The sequence below is a fragment of the Tachyglossus aculeatus genome, chromosome 10 (assembly GCF_015852505.1).
Source record: "Tachyglossus aculeatus isolate mTacAcu1 chromosome 10, mTacAcu1.pri, whole genome shotgun sequence".
Taxonomy (NCBI): Eukaryota; Metazoa; Chordata; class Mammalia; order Monotremata; family Tachyglossidae; genus Tachyglossus; species Tachyglossus aculeatus.
This window is the reverse complement of record NC_052075.1, coordinates 46,016,251-46,036,466: the sequence shown is the minus strand read 5'-3', so window position 1 is coordinate 46,036,466 and position 20,216 is coordinate 46,016,251. Positions and strand designations below refer to the sequence as shown.

General features: G+C 42.0%; 1 protein-coding gene across 3 annotated transcripts in view; it reads right to left on the bottom strand.

The window, feature by feature from the left end:
• The window catches only part of EXOC4 (exocyst complex component 4), a 628,131-nt gene that overhangs the window by 444,939 nt on the left and 162,976 nt on the right, over positions 1–20,216 (bottom strand). For all 3 annotated transcript variants that reach the window (XM_038752201.1, XM_038752203.1, XM_038752202.1), the window contains 2 exons: positions 12,853–12,998; positions 9,784–9,872 (listed from right to left, as the gene is read on the bottom strand). In XM_038752201.1, coding sequence (XP_038608129.1) covers positions 9,784–9,872; positions 12,853–12,998 — 235 coding nt within the window. The remainder of the gene's footprint in view (positions 1–9,783; positions 9,873–12,852; positions 12,999–20,216) is intronic.

Below are 20,216 nucleotides of genomic sequence, written 5' to 3'. Positions count from 1 at the left end.
ATTTTTGTCACCAGAGAACCCAGCTGGTCTACACTGGCAGTCCTTTGATTAATTCAAATGGAACTAGTCACCTACACATAACTTCATTTTCCCTAAACCCGGCCTTGCGTTCTACACATTTTAATTTACGGCTTGTCAGTTTGGGATGCCATTTGATTCGGAAGCTACTTCCACAGGGGCACTCGCAAGGAAAGCAAAGTCTTAATTAGCGATACTTTCCTTTTACTCTTTTAATTACTAAAGCAGTGACAACGGTGTGGGCAGGGAACGTGTTTACCAACTCTGTTATACCGTAATCTCCCACGTGTTCAGTACAGTGTTCTGCACACAGTAAACCCTCAATAAATATGATTAATTCTGTGTATTGTACTTCTTCAGTTCATGTGTCCAGAAAGACTACTAAATTAGGTGCCATCCGTTATTATTTTACATTTGCAGGTTCTAGATTACTATCTGAAATAAGAAAAAATAAATTTGAAGTCAACCCACACAGAGACGGTAGCATTAAATCCTGGCTTCCACTCAGACTACTCTTACACCACCAACAACAAAAAAATTAGACCTTACATAATGCATACCATATTCAGAAATTGATATTTTGGTTTGAAATGGATATGAAAACTGAAGTGTTGCTAGCTCAAGAGCAAAGCCTCACTACAATTCTATACCTAAATATCACTAGGCAACTGGGAAGGAGTATGTTAATGTATTGTTACGAGGGATAAAACAACTGCGCAAATAAACTGTGATTTATTTGAGCTAATCAGTCAAGAACAGGCAAATGAACTAGCTATGATGAATTCCAGTAGGCCTTCAACACAATTTACACCTTAACACCCTATATTATAACGCATCCTCAAAGTGCATTGATCCCCAAATCACCTATTCTCTAACCTGGATGAAGAACAAGAATTTCTGCTTGTCTCCCTGAATATGGGATGTTCAGGCTGAAAAGGGGGTCGATGACAAAAGCCATCCGTCTGTGATGCCAACATCTTCGAAATTTACAACTTTTATGTGTCCAAACAGTACAAGCAGTTCGGCCCTCTCTGTATTTACAAAACCTGTCACCACGTTGGAATGGTTCCGGAATGTTTAGTGCCTGATTTTCTTACTTTTACAGAATAATTTTGCCTCCTAGGTGTCCCGGGCTGGGTCAGACCTGACGGAAAGGCAGCAATGAGGAGATCCTTAATACCCCACCAGCCCAGTTTCTGAATCCCCAGTTTAAAAATAGCCTTAAATATTAAAAAAAGGCCTCTCAAGGCACTCAAGTCAAGAGCAGTAGGCCCCTGCAACACTGTGGCCCATTAGATTGTACAATCTGCTGGATTGTAAACTCCTCAAAAGCAGGGACGGGGTCTGTTACGCTTACTGTATTCTCCCAAGGAGCTAGTACTGTGCTCTACAATCTATCTATTGCATTTATTGAGTGCTTACTGTATCCACAGCATTCATTCACTCATATTTTGTACTAAGTGCTTGGGAAGATGCGATTTAACAGTTGGTAGTCATGTTCCTTGACCACAATGAGCTACATATAGTAGGTTCTCAATAAATAGGGAGTGAATGAATAGCCCACGGCCATACTTGCGGAGAGCCTGAAGGCCTTGCCAATTGTACATCAATAAAGGACTCGCTAGACCCTTGAGGACGGGGATCTTGTCCACCAACTGTATTGTACTCTTCCAAGAGCTTAATACGGTGCTCTGCCCAAAGTAAGCACTCAATAAATACCAGTAATTGACTGGAAAGACTCATGTCCTGCCCTGTTGGACCACCCCGCGGATCTCTGAGGAGACAGATGGTTTATAAATATTTTAATGAATTTTCCCAAGCCCCACTTTCAGCGCTCTGGATAATGTGGACCTTCGAGTCGACCTAGACTGTGAGCCCGTTGTGGGCAGGGATTGTCTCTGTTGCTGAATTGTACTTTTCAAGAGCTTAGTACATAGCTCTGCACATACTAAGTGCTCAATAAACACGACTGAATGAATGATAATTGAAAAGGCAAATGCCAAAGACAGTTAAAAACAGGAATAGGTCTGTAATCTGTATGAGATGGTCCTCTTCAAAAAAGCTAAATACAGACCAATGAGAAGACATGGCTCTCCAGATAGACTGAAGTGTGACTCCGGATAACCACTGTTAATACCCTATAAAAATCTTTGTAATTCTGACCTTGGGCAATTTTCTCCTTCCCCTATTCATAAGTCATTTCACATTCTTCAGGGCTCTCTAAGAATATTTTGAAAGAACATAGCAGTTTTAGACTTGGCCATATTTCAGTTGGTGTATTTATAATCTGTTTAACCTAAAAAGGTGAACCATATATACCTGAATATCATTTCGCAATTGGGAAGGAGTATGCTAATGTATTGTTACAAGGGATAAGACAACTGTGCAAATAAACATGTGATTTACTTGAGCTAATCAGTCAAGAAGAGGCAAATGAACTAGCTATGATGAATTCCGTTAGGTCTTAACATAATGTATACCTTAACACCCTATATTATAAAGCATAATATAACATATAGCTTGTTTTTTTCCTAGTTGGCCCTAAACCTTTTGCGTTACTCTCCCATGACTTTTCTATATAAATAATTTCAGAAGTGGTAACATTTGATACATGGGTGAAGATGTTCTGAATTTACATTCTTCTGGATCTTTAAGTCAAAGTGCGCTTTTTCCTCTCCTCCCCCCTACCCCCCGCCCTACCTCCTTCCCCCCCCCACAGCACTTGTATATATTTGTACAGATTTACTACTCTATTTTACTTGTACATATTTACTATTCTATTTATTTTGTTAATGATGTGCATATAGCTGCAATTCCATTTGTTCTGACGATTTTGACACCTGTCTACATGTTTTGTTGTCTGTCTCCCCCTTCGAGACTGTGAGCCCGTTGTTGGGTAGGGACCGTCTGTCTATGTTGCCGACTTGTACTTCCCAAGCACTTAGCACAGTGCTCTGCACACAGTAAGTGCTCAATAAATACGACTGAATGAACGAATGAGTTTAGCTTCGGTTGTTCAGAGAGGTAAGTGATCCCCTCAGGGAAGCATGCGGCAAAAGCAGCTTAATATTGTGAGCCCCATGGGGGACACGGATGGTTTCTGACCAGATGAACTTCTATCTACCCCCAGCTTTTAGAAAAGTGCTTGACATATAGTAAGCGTTTAACAAAAAAAGCTGCAACAATAATAATACTAATAATGATAACAATAATTCCATGGAATGTCCCATGGTGGTATTCAAGATGGTGCCTGAATAAGACCCTGTTATCAACGTGGCCACTGACCATGCTCAGAGTTACCGCCATCCCATCGTCTCCCTGCACAACACGCAATGCAACTGCACAATTTGATGGAGCGGTACAGCGGGCTGCATGACCTCACGATGCACTGTTGTGTGCCATGGCATCATCATCATCATCAATCGTATTTATTGAGCGCTTACCGTGTGCACAGCACTGTACTAAGCGCTTGGGAAGTACAAGTTGGCAACATCTAGAGACAGTCCCTACCCAACAGTGGGCTCACAGTCTAAAAGGGGGAGACGGAGAACAAAACCAAACATACTAACAAAATAAAATAGAATAGATATGTACAAGTAAAATAAATAAATAGAGTAACAAATATGAAACATATATACATATATACAGGTGCTGTGGGGAGAGGGCATCATGTTTCACTTGAAAGGCAGCATTTTGAACGCCCGCCGCAGGGAGCCCAGTTGTTGAAGACGGCCCTGTCAGGGTGTTTTCAGAATTCCTAAATTCACCTAAGGATATTGCCAAACAAACAAAAAAAAAACTTGAGGAGTGTAGCTATATGCTTCACTGAATTTTGAAAACTGACACCTTGACTTCTTTTCAGTTGTTGTTTTCTTGTAGGCTAGGGCATTATTTGAAAGCCACAACATTTTTCTTGAGTTTACAATTTTGTTTCCCTCATCTTCTCATTTTTTACTAGCTTGTTTTCCCTCTTTCAGTGTCCTTAAAATGTGGCACTATGGAGCTAGACAGCTTTATGACTGGCAGGCTGAGTTAGGTCTGGGTAGGGATCTGGTGTCTGCAAAGCTCGAAGTTAAACAGATATTTGTTAATGACCCAGCTAAGGTGATCCAACAGGACAACCAACCAGAAACATTCAGGCTCCAAATGAATTTCTGACCTTGATTATTCCACATGGCTTTCTTCAAAGATCAAATACCCAAAGAGACCAACACATCTTCACCTCCCTTTCTTGAGTGTACTTGTTAAATTGGCAAGCTATGATTTCAAGTGAATATACACTTGAATATATACTTTCCAAGTAGTTTTCTATCCAACCATACATAAATATATACGCATTTTTAAAAACCTGTCACTGTGAAATGAGAACATAAACGCATACATCATAGAAGCCCATATATTTGGATCAAAAAATCTATGGATACTAAAAACTCAAGCCATTAAAAGAGGAAATAAAATACGATGGAATCAATACAAAAGGCAAACTAAGTACACCCAGTTCCCTTCAAATGTGGGGGTTGAATTCTTGCAGAAATCCATGCCAAGGGAAACTCACACTGTAGGATCCCATACTTATGTAATACATATGCGAACAATTGAGAAACAGCAGCCTAGTGGAAAGAGCATAGCCTAGGAGTCAGAGGACTTCGGTTCAAATCCCAGATCCTCCACTTGTTTGCTGTATGACCTTGTACAAGTCACTTAACTTCTCTTTACCTCAGTTCCCTCATCTGTAAAATGGGGATTAAGGCCATGAGCTTCATACAGGACATACACTGTGCCCAATCCAATGAATTGAAACCTCTCTGAAAGCAGGGATCAAGTCTTCTAATTCTTTTGTAATAATTGTCGTATTTATTAAGGTTTTACTCCAGACTAAGCATAGGGGCAGATACAAGGTTATCAGATAGAACACAGTATCCCTTTCCATATGGGGTTCACCATCTAACGTTATTCACATTCTACAGATAAGGAAACTGAGGCTCAGAGTGATTAATTGACTAGCCCCAATTCACAAAGCAGGCTAATTGGCAGCACTGGGATTCGATCTTCAGATCTGAAATCCAGTCCTTGGTTCAAGCGGTTTGTAGAGTGCCGCACACAGTAGGCTCTCAATAAACATAACTGATTGAGAAACTGATTCTGAAACCACATCATCATCATCATCATCATCATCAATCGTATTTATTGAGCGCTTACTGTGTGCACAGCACTGTACTAAGCGCTTGGGAAGTACAAGTTGGCAACATATAGAGACAGTCCCTACCCAACAGTGGGCTCAGTCTAAAAGGGGGAGACAGAGAACAAAACCAAACATACTAACAAAATAAATTAAATAAATAAATAAAATAAAATACACATCATGGTGTATCTGGACAAATTTATCCTAGCTAAATAGTACCCATTACAGCAGAACTGAGAACACTTAAATAGGATGTTTAGTTTGATGCTTTTAGGTGTATAAACCTTTTCTCGGTAATTGACAAAGAACTGAAAAACTGTAGAAACACTGGCTTCTGAAATCCATCTGAACAGTAATAACTACACTCTTCCTCTGCTCCGTCACTGATTGGTTTCATTTATTTGGATCATTTGGATATACTTTTGACACTACCAAACTTCAAATTTCATTCAAGGATTACTGCTGTGCCATTTTCACAAGGGGACGCGTGAGGAAAAACAAGTTAGGGCTAAAAGCCAAGTAATTTTCTTTCTCTCCTAATATGTGCAGCATGGAATTTTCTAGTGTTTTGCTATCTATTTTTTATGCATTTAAAGTCTCAGCTACATACATTTAAGATTGTATTCTTTCAACTATATATGTGTTTAAGGATGTTCAATCCAATCTCATTACTTTGGTCAATTTACACAACCACTTTCATCATTTACCCTTTTACAGCTCAGAGAAGATTGTCAGAGCTATTCCAACATCAATTCAGTAATTATATTTAAATAATTTATCTAGAGACCTTCTGATGATCCCCCCAAATGCAGGAAACAACAGATCAAAGGAATGGTATACTTAATATTGTTCACACAGCTATCAAAAGCCAGCAGAGTTTACGGAATTGTTCCAGTTCTTAGTTATTAGGGAACAAATCTTAAAACTGAATTGGATGTCATTCTTTAAAAATGGCAAGCATTTAGCAGGGTAAAATGAAGGGCATTCAATTCTGATGTATACAGCTGGCCAAGAAACAGAGCATGTGCCCAAGACAAAGACAAGAATTTATACACACACACACCTATTAGTGCTTAGCATACATATATGTATATATTTATATATAAAGCATATTAGCAGTTATAGCTTTTATAGAATATTTACATATATAATAATAATAATAATGGTATTTGTTAAGCACTATGTGCAAAGCATGTTCCCCTTCCCCTCCCCACAGCACTTGCGTATATTTGTACTTATAAATTACGCTGTTTATTTTATTAATGATGTGTATATAGCTATAATTCTATTTATTTTGATGTTATTGACACGTGTCTACTTGTTTTGTTGTCTGTCTCCCCCTTCTAGACTGCTAACCCATTGTTGGGTAGAGACCGTCCCTATATGTTGCCAATTTGTACTTCCCAAGTGCTCAGTACAGTGCTCTGCACACAGTAAGTGCTCAATAAATATGATTGAATGAATACAGATTTCTACACAAATACATACTAGTGTGCATAATACATATATATTTGTACATAGACACAGAGCAGTTCTAAATATTCTAAAAGTATGCTACTGGTGGGAAATAGCCTGCCCTGAATAATTACTACTAAAGTGAGAACAGTAAATGAAGAACTAGGATGCCTGGACCAGAAAATCTTCCTCAGCCTCCTGATTTGCTCGTGAAATTTAGGATGAGAAGCCAACCCACATTTACAAGGCCTTGGAAACGTGAAAGAGGGCATGTTAGACCTAACTGTTATTTGATATTACTACTGTCTTATGCAATAAAATGGAATTCTTAGTAAGTCTGAACATACGAATACGCTTCTGGAAAAAAATAAATGCATTAGTTTCGTTTCCACCAGCTCTCCCACCTCACTTTGAAAATGCACTTGGTCCCTAAGAGTGGAAATTAGAATGAAAGCCCAGTACTATGATATGTACATCAAATTGGAAAGGTTTCATAATAGAGTAAGACCTTATTTTTTCATTTCTTTGCTGATAGTTTTCAATTATATGTTCCTAATTGAATGTCAAACTGAAAAAGTTGGGGGTGACTTGACTGTTTTTTTAAAATTGGAATTGTTAGCGCTACTCTGAAAATATTTCTGGCAGGTTTCTGTTTCACTGCAGTATGGCAGTGGGTAAAACCAACCTCCAGATAGAAGGCTGCTGGAAAAAGAGATGTGCAACTGTGCAGGGTTAACAGAAGAGACGGAGCCCTCCACCCATCTCCTCCATCCTGACTGAATTAGATCTTTTGAAGACTGAAGCTCAAATGCAGATCTCGTTGCAGTCTGTGGATCAGTTAGATAAATGGAAGAGCTGGAAAAGAAAAGCCATGGATAGTGGAAAACAGGCTTGAGGGCTTTCTTTTTCCCCCTCCCTATTCTCTGAAGTAATAGTCACAGCTCTCCTCCCATGGGAAGTTGTGCTTTTCAAGGTCCAGGTTAGGCATTTCAAACCAATACCTAGGGAACCTATCTATGTTTTAAGAAAATCAAACCCTACTCCCAATATCAGGGAGAACTCATAGTCACTGACTGAGCAAATGAATTGGCCTGGGGGTTATCTGCCTACTGGTCATTAGTCAGAACTGTTTATTGTTTACGGTACTCTCCCAAGCGCTTAGTACAGCGCTCTGCACACAGTAAGTGCTCCATAAATACCACTGGTTGAATGAATGAAGAATTGATCCCATTTCGGCTACAGCAATCTAAGATACTACTACCTGCAATCACCAAAAAAAAATCAGAAAAAGCTTCACCGAAGATTCACTTCTCACAGTGGGCTTCAGAGCTCTTCACCATCTGGCCTGCTATACACATCATCATCATCATCATCAATCGTATTTATTGAGCGCTTACTATGTGCAGAGCACTGTACTAAGCGCTTGGGAAGTACAAATTGGCAACATATAGAGACAGTCCCTACCCAACAGTGGGCTCACAGTCTAAAAGGGGGAGACAGAGAACAAAACCAAACATACTAACAAAATAAAATAAATAGGATAGATATGTACAAAATAAATAAATAAATAAATAGAGTAATAAATATGTACAAACATATATACATATATACAGGTGTTGTGGGGAAGGGAAGGAGGTAAGATGGGGGGGATGGAGAGGGGGACGAGGGGAGAGACACATCTCTCTTGACCTGCCATTACCCAACTCACCATTCTCCTTCTTCCACGACGACCTTCTAGCTGTACTTTGCTCGCAACGCTACCTCCAATTCCTCACTTATGCTGCTCCTCCACCTTGGAACCCCCTCCCTCCATTTGACAGACCACGACTTTCTCCATATTCAAAGCCCTCCTAAAACTCCACCTCCTCCAATAAGACTTTCCCTTATTACAAATCTTTAATGGATAAAATAACAAAAACCCACTTTTCTGATTCAAAAGAACTCGGTCTATGGTGAAATATAACGCCCTCATTTTTAATTCTCTTACCCCAGGTACTTTTTTGGATATTGCCAGCCAGACCCAGAAGCAGTCATCAATCAAGGTAATTCCTGGATTAATCAGGAGCCATGCCCAAAGGCACAAATTCAGAGTAAACAGAGTAAATTACTCTTCCAAAGGTTTTTCAGCCAATCCATATATAATGTGACAAAGACAACAAATCACCGCCCTAAAACTGGGGCTAAAAAAGTTTTTGCTCTTAAGGAACAAGTGCACTTGGGTATTTTTCTTCTCTGAATATATCTTTGTTTTGCCTTTTGCAGACTTGGTCTTTACGTCTTCAGTTTGGTGATGAGAATGTCACACTGGATGGAATCAAAAGCCTTAATGAAGTCTGACTACAATGATGACAACCACTGTTTCCCCTCTGTCTACCAGACCTGTCATTCTGTCAAAGAAGGAAATTAAATTGGCCTGATACGATTTGCTCTCCATAAACAGCTGTTTACCACTCAGCGCCTTGGGTTCTTCTAGGTGATTTTAAAATCAATTGCTTGGCAAATTATTCAACTATTTTTCCAGGTATCCAAGTTAACCTGACAGGTCTATAATTTCCAGGGTCATCCATTTCCCCTTTAATAAAAATGGGATATATTTCTGCCCTTTTCTGGGCTTACGTGAGTTCTTAAGACTAATAGCTTGCTACTAATATTGTACCTAGAGGGAGAGACAGAAGATTGGAATTAATGTCCTTCTAGGAGTTGGCAGGAACCAAATCAACTAGCCTTGAGGATGCGGGGCAAAATCCCACCTTTTGAATTGGGCTTCTTCCTGAATAACAATAATAATAATGATGGCATTTATTAAGCGCTTACTATGTGCAAAGCACTATTCTAAGCGCTGCGATTTTACAAGGTGATCAGGTTGTCCCACGTGGGGCTCACAGTCTTAATCCCCATTTTACAGATGAGGGAACTAAGGCACAGAGAAGTAGCCAGTGGTCAGCCTGAAGCTTTCACCTCCTCAAGAGCGGAGTCTGGATTGTGGTGAAGAAAAGTATGCCAACTCCTTCCACATTTCAATTTCCTGTAAAAGTATCACGTGAATAAAATTCCCAGGACAAAGCTTCAGGCTCAGAGCTGTGGACTTTCATGCCCAAATGACTCCCAGAAAGAACTCAGCCACCCACCTTGCAGTTCTCCACTTCGACTGTACAGTTCCCGTCTCTGTTCACGTAAATACGCGCTCATGCTGATGGCATGGGAGGATGACTCAAACCTGCGTAAGGAGCACAAAATAGGAAAGTTCTGAGCCTACATGACTCCAGGAATGGAAAATGTGTTTGGCGTTTTAACACCTATCCGCCTGACCACCCCCAGATGGTTCCCGGGCCATTTTGGAAGGGGCTGGGAGAAGGGCAGTAATGGGAGGGGGAGAGAAAGAAAGACAGGGATGGGACTTTGCCTTCGTTGTGCCTGGTCCAGGCAGAGCTGTGTGAGGACCAGACTTGTGTGGCTATTGAAAGGCTTATCAGCCAGAAGCTGCCAAAGCTCTAGGGATCGTGCCAGAGCAATGGACCATCTCCAGTGACACAGAAAGCAGTCTCAGGTTTGGGGTGGATCGCTTGAAGTGTCCAGCCACCCACCCAGTCAACCATCCACCCAGATGCCAAATGAGTGGGACGATTGCTTATTTCCAACTCTGGTTAATCAGCCACGGGGAAAATGATTGGGATTGTGAATTTCGTTTTCAACAAAAGAGAGATACAATAAAAAGGGGGAAAATACAGAAGAATAAAATTCGCTGAACTTCTAACTAAACAATCTGAGTTGAAATGCAATAAACCTACTCAGTGCAGTTTCTGCAAAAACAAAAAAAATTCAGCCTTTCATAAATTTGATTTCACCAATACACAATACCAGAGATAGGCTGGGGCTGATACTACTAAATCCATTTTACAGATGAGGTAAACAGTCCCAGAGAGGTTTGGTGAGCCATCAAATACCGCACGAATCAGCGGCAAAGCTACAGACACCGGGCTTTTTTCTCAGAGTCTTTCCTATGCTGCCTTCAACGAGAATCCAATGTGTATCAAGAAAGAATGACTGCTGCTGCATTAAGTCTACTTTCTTTCCAACAGCAGAACCCCTCGAAGGCTTAGGAGCACTTTAGCCTGCCCCTCTACCAGATTAATGAAGACACACTAAACAATAAAACAAGTGTGTCAGCTTCTTCCACAAACAATCGTAGAAGTGCCACTCAGCGCAGGAGCTCCTGAAAATCAGAGGATGAAAAAGACAAAGCGAAGAGTCAGTTTTGAAAGAAAAGTGCAGATCGAACACAAGAGCATGGGTTTATCAAATGGGTATAACCCTCAGTGAGCCGAGAAATTCCATTTCAACACCAAGATTTCCATAGACTGGGAAACTGACAGAAGACACAGAGAAATCCCACTAGCCATCGCTGTCCCTAAGAGGGAAACAGTGATGGAGACAAAAGCAACAGTGATGAGATGGATTTCCTGTGACAGGGAAGCATCACCACCGTTTTAATGGATTATGCCCTAGTCTTCCATTCTCTAATGACGGAAATGAATACGCAGGTCTATGACAGCCTCAGGAATGATCTCAGATCTGACTGGTCACAAAGAAAATTGGCATGAGAAGTCTTCAAATAGGCCAAACTGTGGCAAAGCTTCATACTGCCATGGTCAGATCAAGGGAAGAGACAACTCTGACTTTTGAAGGGCCCCCTGACCCTTAGGGATCAGAGGTGGGAGGGTGAAAAATTGGGTTTTAAGTGTGGCCCAGAAACACCATCCTGGTGAAACAACAGATATCCTGACCCCAGCTAGCCAGCAATATGAGGGCCTGAGAGTGCATTACAAATGTGATTAGAATGTAATCTCTTACAAACTGGGTTACTTTAACCCCCAGGTTACGTGATGGATTTGTGGGCAAAACAATAAATTGAGTAACGTGAGAAATTCAAGCAAGGAAATTTGACTTTTCGAAATTCCTTGTGAAATCATTCAAGCCTGAGAATTGTTCTGAGAAAGTAATTTGACTTCTAGGAAGGCAAAGGTCTCAGTAAGGGTAATCAATTAATTACTAGTATTTATTGAGCGCATACTGTGTGCAGAGCCATGTACTAAGTGCTTGGAAGAATACAATCCAACAGAGCTGGTAGACACAATCCCTGCCCACAGGACACTTACAGAGAGGGGGAGACACACTTTGAAATAAATAGGGGAAATAGGGAGAGTATAAAGATGTGAGAATAACTGCTGTGGGACTGGTGGAGTGGAATAAACATCAAACTTTCTGAGAGGTAAGACCCAAGTGTAAAGGTGATGCAGAAGGGAGGACAAACAGAAAAAGTGAGGGTTTAATCAGGGAAAGATTCTTTGGGGAGATACGATTTTGGTGGGACTCTGAAAATGGGGAAAGGGGTGGTCATATACCAAGGGGAAGGGAGTTCCAGAGCAGGGAGAGAACATAATACTAATAATGATGGCATTTGTTAAGTGCTTACTACGTGCCAAGCTGGGCAAAGGGACGGTGGCGAGACAGATGAGATGCAGGTAGAGTCAGCAGGTGGCTGTGAGAGGTGCAAATTGTGTAGGCTGGGTTGTTGGAGGAGATGAGCGAGGTAAGGCAGGAGGGGAAAGCCTTAAAGACAATGGTACAGAGTTTCTTTTTTATACGATGGAGAGGCAACAACAGAAGATTTTTGAAGAGTGGAGACAAGGACTGAACTGATTAAAAAAAATATCAGAGCAGCAGAGTGAAGTATGGACTGGAGAGGGGAGAGACAGGAGGCATAGGGATCAGCGTGGAGGCTGATGCAGTAATGAAGGAGGAAAATAATAAGTGCTCTATCAGTTTGATACGCAGTTTGGATGGAGATTAGAGGGCAGAGTCTAGAGATGTTGTGAAGAATTCAATGACAGTCTAAATAGGCAGGTTGAATGAGAGAGATGAGTCAAGGATAATGCCAAAGTTACAGACGTGTGAGGTGGGGAGGATAGTGCTGATGTCTACAGTGATGGAAAAGTCAGGGGGAAGGATCGGGTTTGGGTGGAAAGATAAGGAAATCTGTATTGGGCAGGTTAAGCTTTAGGTGTCAGCAGGACATCCAACTAGAGACATCCTGAAGGTCAGAGGAAATGAGGACTACAGAGAAGCGTAGGGTAAGGACCTAGCATTTGCAAAGACCTTGCCCCTATCTGCCATCTTGGTAACACAAATGTACTCACTTGAACAGAGAATTTTTTGGCCTTTGTGGTTTCTTCTTGGCAAAAAAGGCTGCGAACTCACGTCCGGTGCTGGCGTAACTGAGCTGGGCTGATGGCTCAGAAGCAGTCCGAGTGTTCTTCATATCCAGGTACTCTGTCAGCAGCATCTTTAAAGTGTAAAAAATACACGATGATTTTAGGAAAAAGCCTATAATAATTACCAAGGAAGTCAAGAGCAGGAGTCGAACTGCTCCAATGCAGTTTATTGGGGTGAAAAGTTTAACTCACTGGCAAGTCAGTGTGATTACTGTGATGATTTCCTGCCAAAAGACAGGGGAATCAACAAGATGGCAGCTGGGGCCCGAGAGGGAGTCCATGACTGGTCTAAGATCTCCCACTCAAAGACTAGGCGCCCATAAGCACCCTCCCCTGCCCCAGGGGCTGGGGGACTTTGGCCTTTCCAACTGTTAGGTCTGAATGGGGGGATGCGGTGACCCAAAAACTGCAGCAGGGAGGAATCAATCGATCAACCAATGAATTTATTGAGCACTTATTCTGCGGACTTAGCACTTGGGAGAGTATCATACAACAGTATTGGTAGAAACGTTCCCCGCCCACGATGAGATTACAGTCTAGAGGGGGAGGCAGTGAGTTTACAGTGTAGAGGGGGAGACAGACATTAATAATAAAAATCATGGCATTTGTTAAGAACTTATTATGTGCCTGGCACTGTGCTAAGCGCTGGGGCAGATACAAGGTAATTGGGTTGGGCATAGTCCCTGTCCCACACAGGGCTTCCGGTCTTAATCCCCATTTTACAGATGAGGGAACTGAAGCACAGAGAAGTGAAATGACTGACCCAAGGCCACACAGTAGACAAATGGCAGAGCCGGGATTAGAACCCATGATCCCAGGCCCGTGCTCTATCCACTAGGCCGTGCTCCTTCTTAACATCGGGAATCCTTCAAGTACGGTTTTTCCTACCTATGCCCGTAATTTTTAATTCCTACTTTTTTAATGTCCCCAAATTATTATTTGCAATGTATTCCTCTTTTCTATGAGTCTGTCCAACCTGATTTAGATTGAGGGATCGGGCAGAGACCTTGTCTGATTTGTTTATCGGTCATCTATCCCAGTATTATCACAATTGTCGGCACCCAAGATGCACTCAGAACATACCACAGCCAACGAGTGGATTGGACACTGGTTCGGCAACCCGAAGACGTGAGGATTCTGACCTTTTGAGGAAAGAGCCACGTTCACCTAGATGAAGCTGACCTGTTCTAATCCCATCCTAATCTAATCCCATCCCATCCCATCTAATCCCATCTAATCTGCTAATGATGCAAAAATTCTTATTCATTCAATTGTATTTATTGAGTGCTTACTGTGTGCAAAGCACTGTACTAAGCACTTGGGAAGTACAAGTCGGCAACATATAAAGACGGCCCCTACCCAACAACGGGCTCCCTTGCTCCCATTACCCAAAAGTGCAAAGAGAGACCAAAAGTAACACTGCAGCCTGCCACAGGTCATCCAGAGAATCAATGGCTGAGTCAACGGGAAACTCATAACTCCCATCCCAGGGCTCAACTCCAAAGAAACCCACTCAACAGGATTACTATGCCAATACATGGCTGTCAGATGAAAATCACAAGTAAGTAATTTCTGGGCAAAGGACATACTTTGTAAATTGGAAATGAAGGGATATCCTTGGGAAAACCTTCAGCACAAGCTGCCTGAGTAGATTCTGTTCGTTCAAACGTATTACACCTCTAGCTGAGCAATCGCTATTTTAAAACATGTAAAGTGTTTTCTTGACACCAAAAATATTGATACCAGCGGGATGTTAAAATGAAGGCTGTTTGTAAATTTCCAAGGAAAGGACATTGTGGCTGCATATGTGGGGCAAGCACTTTTCATTCGTTTCTCCGGCGTGGCACAAACTTAACATCAGATGCCAAGTTAACACTAGCAGGAAGTCATAAGGCCAACAGAACTGTTGCATTTGTAGATACACACACCAAAAACCCCAAGGTCAGTGAATTAGTGATAACATTTCAGTTTTTCCAGTCCAGCCACCCCTGGAGAATGCCTCAGTTCAATTCTCAGGGGCCAGACATCCTAAACAGCATAAAAAAAGAGGGACCGCAAAGCTGATCGAGTTAGACTTCAGCAGTAGAAATCGTATTAAAAGTACTTAGCAAACACTCGCTCTACTATGCACCCGGGAAACAGAAAACAAAGAAGGCATACATTTTCCATGCACAAGGAGTTTACACTCTAATGCTGGGGCCGGGTGGAGGTGGAGGGGCAGACATAAACTAATTTGCAGAGAATTCAAAACAAATTCAGGTGTATCCCAGGACATGTCTAAAATATATTCCTCCAAAATGTGGATGCACCAGGAACCATCTTATTGGGGGACTGTACTCTCCCAAGCACTTAATACAGTGCTCTGCACACAGTTAGCACTCAAAACCACAGATTGATGTTTCCCCAAAAACAAATTTAATATTTAGCTTCCAGGCCCTGCAGATAACTACAAATTACACTTCATATCCTTTCCCATTTCCCCTCGCCCCTCCCCATCTATTTCTAGGGAATTGACGAACCCAATGCATACGAATCTCATCTAATGTCATGCCTGTTTCCCCTGCTCCTTCCACACCTCTGTAGTATATTTTTGGTATATCAGTGGGGTGTGCAGTGCTTCCCTCAAAACAGGTACCATGACTGCTGTAAGCAGGTGAGGACAAGGAAAACTCTAACAAGGTTTTCCTAGCAATTTTCACTCCTCTTCTACTATGTATATATGTCCTGTGTATATATGTATGTACATATTTATCACTCTATTTATTTATTTATTTTACTTGTACATATCTATTCTATTTATTTCACTTTGTTAATATGTTTAGTTTTGTTCTCTGTCTCCCCCTTCTAGACTGTGAGCCCACTGTTGGGTAGGGACACTCTATATGTTGCCAACTTGGACTTTCCAAGCGCTTAGTACAGTGCTCTGCACACGGTAAGTGCTCAATAAATACGATTGATTGATTGATTGATTGATATGTCCCAACTCAAATCCTTTGCTCCCCACGAGCCTATCTATCGGCTTGGATCCAAGTGCGTAGACAACCCGTTAGAGAGAGGGAGTAGGGGAAATGAGGGCTTCATCAGGGAAGGCTTCTTGGAGGAGATGGGGCTTTAATACAGCCTACACGATGGGGAGAGTGGTGGCCTGTTGTAAATGGAAGGGAAGGTTACAGACCAGAGAGAGGATACGGGGAGAGGGTCAGCAGGGAGATTAGATGACACTGAGGTGTAGTGAGGTTGGCAATAGAGGTGTGTGGACCCTGAATGCTTTTAAGTCGATGGAAAGCAGTTTGTATTTAATGTGGAGGTAGACGGGCAACCACTGGAGGATCTTAAGGACTGGGGAGGCGTGGGAATGTCCTCACATCTCCCTTTTTGGAAATCCTCGGACTGCACTGATGTCTCAATAATCTTGATCCCTGGTATTTGCTGAAGGATGCTCAATCTTTTTGGTAGAGGCGTGGCTCAGTGGAAAGAGCCTGGGCTTTGGAGTCAGAGGTCAGGGGTTCAAATCCCAGCTCCGCCTATTGTCAGCTGTGTGACTTTGGGCAAGTCACTTCACTTCTCTGGGCCTCAGTGACCTCATCAGCAAAATGGGGATGAAGACTGAGCCCCACGTGAGACAACCTGATCGCCTTGTAACCTCCCCAGCGCTTAGAACAGTGCTTTGCACATAGTAAGCGCTTAATGAATACCATCATTACTTCCCAAGCGCTTAGTACAGTGCTCTGCACACAGTAAGCGCTCAATAAATATGATTGATTGATTATTGTTACTCTTAAAAAAATTAAAAGAAAAGAAAATTCACCTACTCTCCACCCACTCCCCTTCAACTTATCTATGCTAGCCAAGGTGCTTGCTTCCCCGTTGTTGACTAAGCATCCACTGGTGATTTTCACCTTCCCCAGTAACAGAAAGCACATTTTCCCTGGCTTCTTAATACACAAAAGCCCTGCTTATAATAAAAAGCTTTTACCCAGAATTCTGTCCCGTCAATAAATGGCTGCAAAAGAGTCGGAGACTAATGAAGAATTTTTTTTAAAAAAATCTGGAGATAGGAACCGAAAAGAAAGAGTTTATTACAGATTCCTAAAGTGTCAAAAATATCGAAGAAATCAGTCTTTTGACTGAGAGGCTGTCATAACTGACCATTTTGTGTAAGTGGAGAGTACTCCCATGAGACACGGCAGTGTTCAGTATTTTTTAAATGAGGGTGCTGACCTTCCATGAGACACAGAAAAAATATCCCAAGTCACATTAGCTTTTCCCTTTTGTATTGAAAATACCATGACTCACTTTTGCAATAGCGGGTCACAAAACAGATCTGGAGCACTTGGAAAACGTGTACACAAACTTCACAGCAGGCTAAAAAGATCAACGCATGGTCCAGTGCCTCTGGGTCTAACAACCAAGCTCCAGCAAACAAAATGCTTCAGAGACCATTTTAAAGACACATTAGGGACTCTATTTGGGTCTCTCTTTTATGGGTCTCTGGTTGTGGAGCCGGCAGCGGTCACAACAGGTGAGCTGTGCTCCTTGCCCTTCTCACCTCTTCCTCTCTCACTGTGCCATACACACTTGCTCCCTCATCTCTTCCCCACATCCTTTCTCCTCTCTCAAATGCCCTACCCCATTTCCTTTAAGCTTCACACCTCTTTCTCTTCGAGTTCCTCTCCTCTCCTTCATCCCTCTCTACTTCTCCTTTTTCTTCCCCTCTTTCCTCCTTTTCTGGCTCTACCCTCTTCCCACAAAAAGTGATCAGACCGAGTTTTTCTTAGAAGTCACCAAATCAACCATTACTGACACCTCTAACAATTGTAGAATTTGTTACGTGCTTGCTATGTATTGAGCACAGGGGTAAATACAGAATAATCAGATTTGTTAGAGACACTGTCTCACCATCTCTGGGGAGAGAGAACAGGAATTTAATTCCCATTTTACAGATGAGGAAGCTCAGGCACAAAAAATTCAAACGAGTTTCCTAAATTCACACAGACGTTAAGTAGCAGAGCCAGGAATAGAATCCAGGTCTCCTGCATCCCAATCATAGGCTCTATCAATCAATCAACCGTATTTATTGAGCGCTTACTGTGTGCAGAGCACTGTACTAAGTGCTTGGGAAGTACAAGTTGGCAACATATAGAGACAGTCCCTACCCAACAGTGGGCTCACAGTCTAAAAGCTCTAGCCACTAGACCATGATTCAATTGAATGTCCTCATCACAACAGATTTCTGATCACCTTACTCCAATTTCAGCTCTTCCTCTCATGGCTTCCAAGTGTCAAGAGCACCTTTCTCTCATGAATCAGTAGTCTGACCGCAAAAAAAAAAAATCGTAAACTATGACTACTATTAAGTATTAAATATAAAAAGACATTAGCCAGTTCAAGAACAGAGTGGATCTCTGGGTCACAGCATGGATGCACAAGTCCTTCCAATCCCCCGCCCCCCCCCCCCCCCCCGCCTTACCTCCTTCCCTTCCCCACAGCACCTGTATATATATGTTTGTACGTATTTATTACTCTATTTATTTATCTTATTTGAACATATTTATTCTATTTATTTTATTTTCCTAATATGTTTTGTCTTGTTGTGTGTCTCCCCCTTCTAGACTGTGAGCCCACTGTTGGGTAGGGACCGTCTCTATATGTTGCCAACTTCTACTTCCCAAGCGCTTAGTACAGTGCTCTGCACACAGTAACCGCTCAATAAATACGATTGAATGAATGAATGAATGAATGAATGATACTACTGTTCTCTTCAGGATTGCTCTAAGGTTTGACTTGCAGTTACTAAGTACTCAGTCAAAAAAACTTCATTGCGTGTAGCTCAAGTGCACATAGATTCCAAACTTTATGACTGTCCATAAAGTTTGCCATTTCACAATGGCAAATAAGCATTCTTGACTTACCTCTTCAATGCCAAAAAAGAGATTCATTTAATGTTCCTGGCTTTAGTTCTAAAAATAGGTAAACTCTAGTTGTAGTGCCACTGGTAAAAACGGTTGATCCAAATATTCTGCCCAGGGAGCCAGGAACCCATTTTCTCCCTTTGGAGATGTGGTCTTGCTGGAAGCTAGCTCTCTTCCTCCCTTCAAAGCCCTACTGAGAGCTCACCTCCTCCAGGAGGCCTTCCCAGACTGAGCCCCCTTTTTCATCTCCTCCTCCCCATCCCCCCGCCCTACCTCCTTCCGCTCCCCACAGCACCTGTATCTATGTTTGTACAGATTTATTACTTTATTTCTTTTACTTGTACATATTTACTATTCTATTTATTTTCTTAATGATGTGCATCTTGCTTTATTTCTATTTATTCTGACGACTTGACACCTGTCCACATGTTTTATTTTGTTGTCTGTCTCCCCCTTCTAGACTGTGAGCCCGTTGTTGGGTAGGGGCCAGTGGAAAGAGCCCGGGCTTTGGAGTCAGAGGTCATGGGTTAGAATCCCGGCTCTGCCACATGCCTGCTGTGTGACCTTGGGCAAGTAACTTCACTTCTCTGGGCCTCAGTTACCTCATCTGTAAAATGGGGATTAAGACTGTGAGCCCCACGTGGGACAACCTGATCACCTTGTATCCCCCCAGCGCTTAGAACAGTGCTTTGCACATAGTAAGTGCTTAACAAATGCCATTATTATTATCATTATTATTATTATATGTTGCCAACTTGTACTTCCCCAGCATTTGGTCCAGTGCTCTGCACACAGTAAGTGCTCAATAAATACGACTGAATGAATAAATGAATGAATGAATGAATTTCCCACATCCTATCTCTAAGGAAATAAAGAATACTCAGAATCCCCCCCCGACCCCCACACTATTTCTCGAAAGGCCCATTCCCAGATCAATAACACCCTATATTTAGTTTTGCCTCCACCCCAATGGATCTGTAAAATGTGGATTAAATACTTGTTCTTTCTATTTAGGCTGTGAGCCCCATGTGGGAAAAGGACTGTGTCTGACTTCCTTACTTTGTATCTATCCCAGCAGTTAGCACAGTGTGTGTCACAAGGCAAGCACTTAAATACCATGATCATTATTTTAGGATACAAGAAGGAGAATATCTGGGTTCCATTTTCTGGCCATGGGACAGGGCTAGGAGATCTCTCCTGGGCTCCCCGCCCTCAGAGACAGGACCCACACAAGATCTCCAACCTCAGAGAGTAAGGCAGCAGCAATTTAAAAATCATTCCCTCCATCTGTTTTATAACAACTAAAGTATGGGGAATTTCTCCCTCAAAACTGTGGAACGGCGACTGTGTCCAACCTCATTATCTTGCATTTACCTC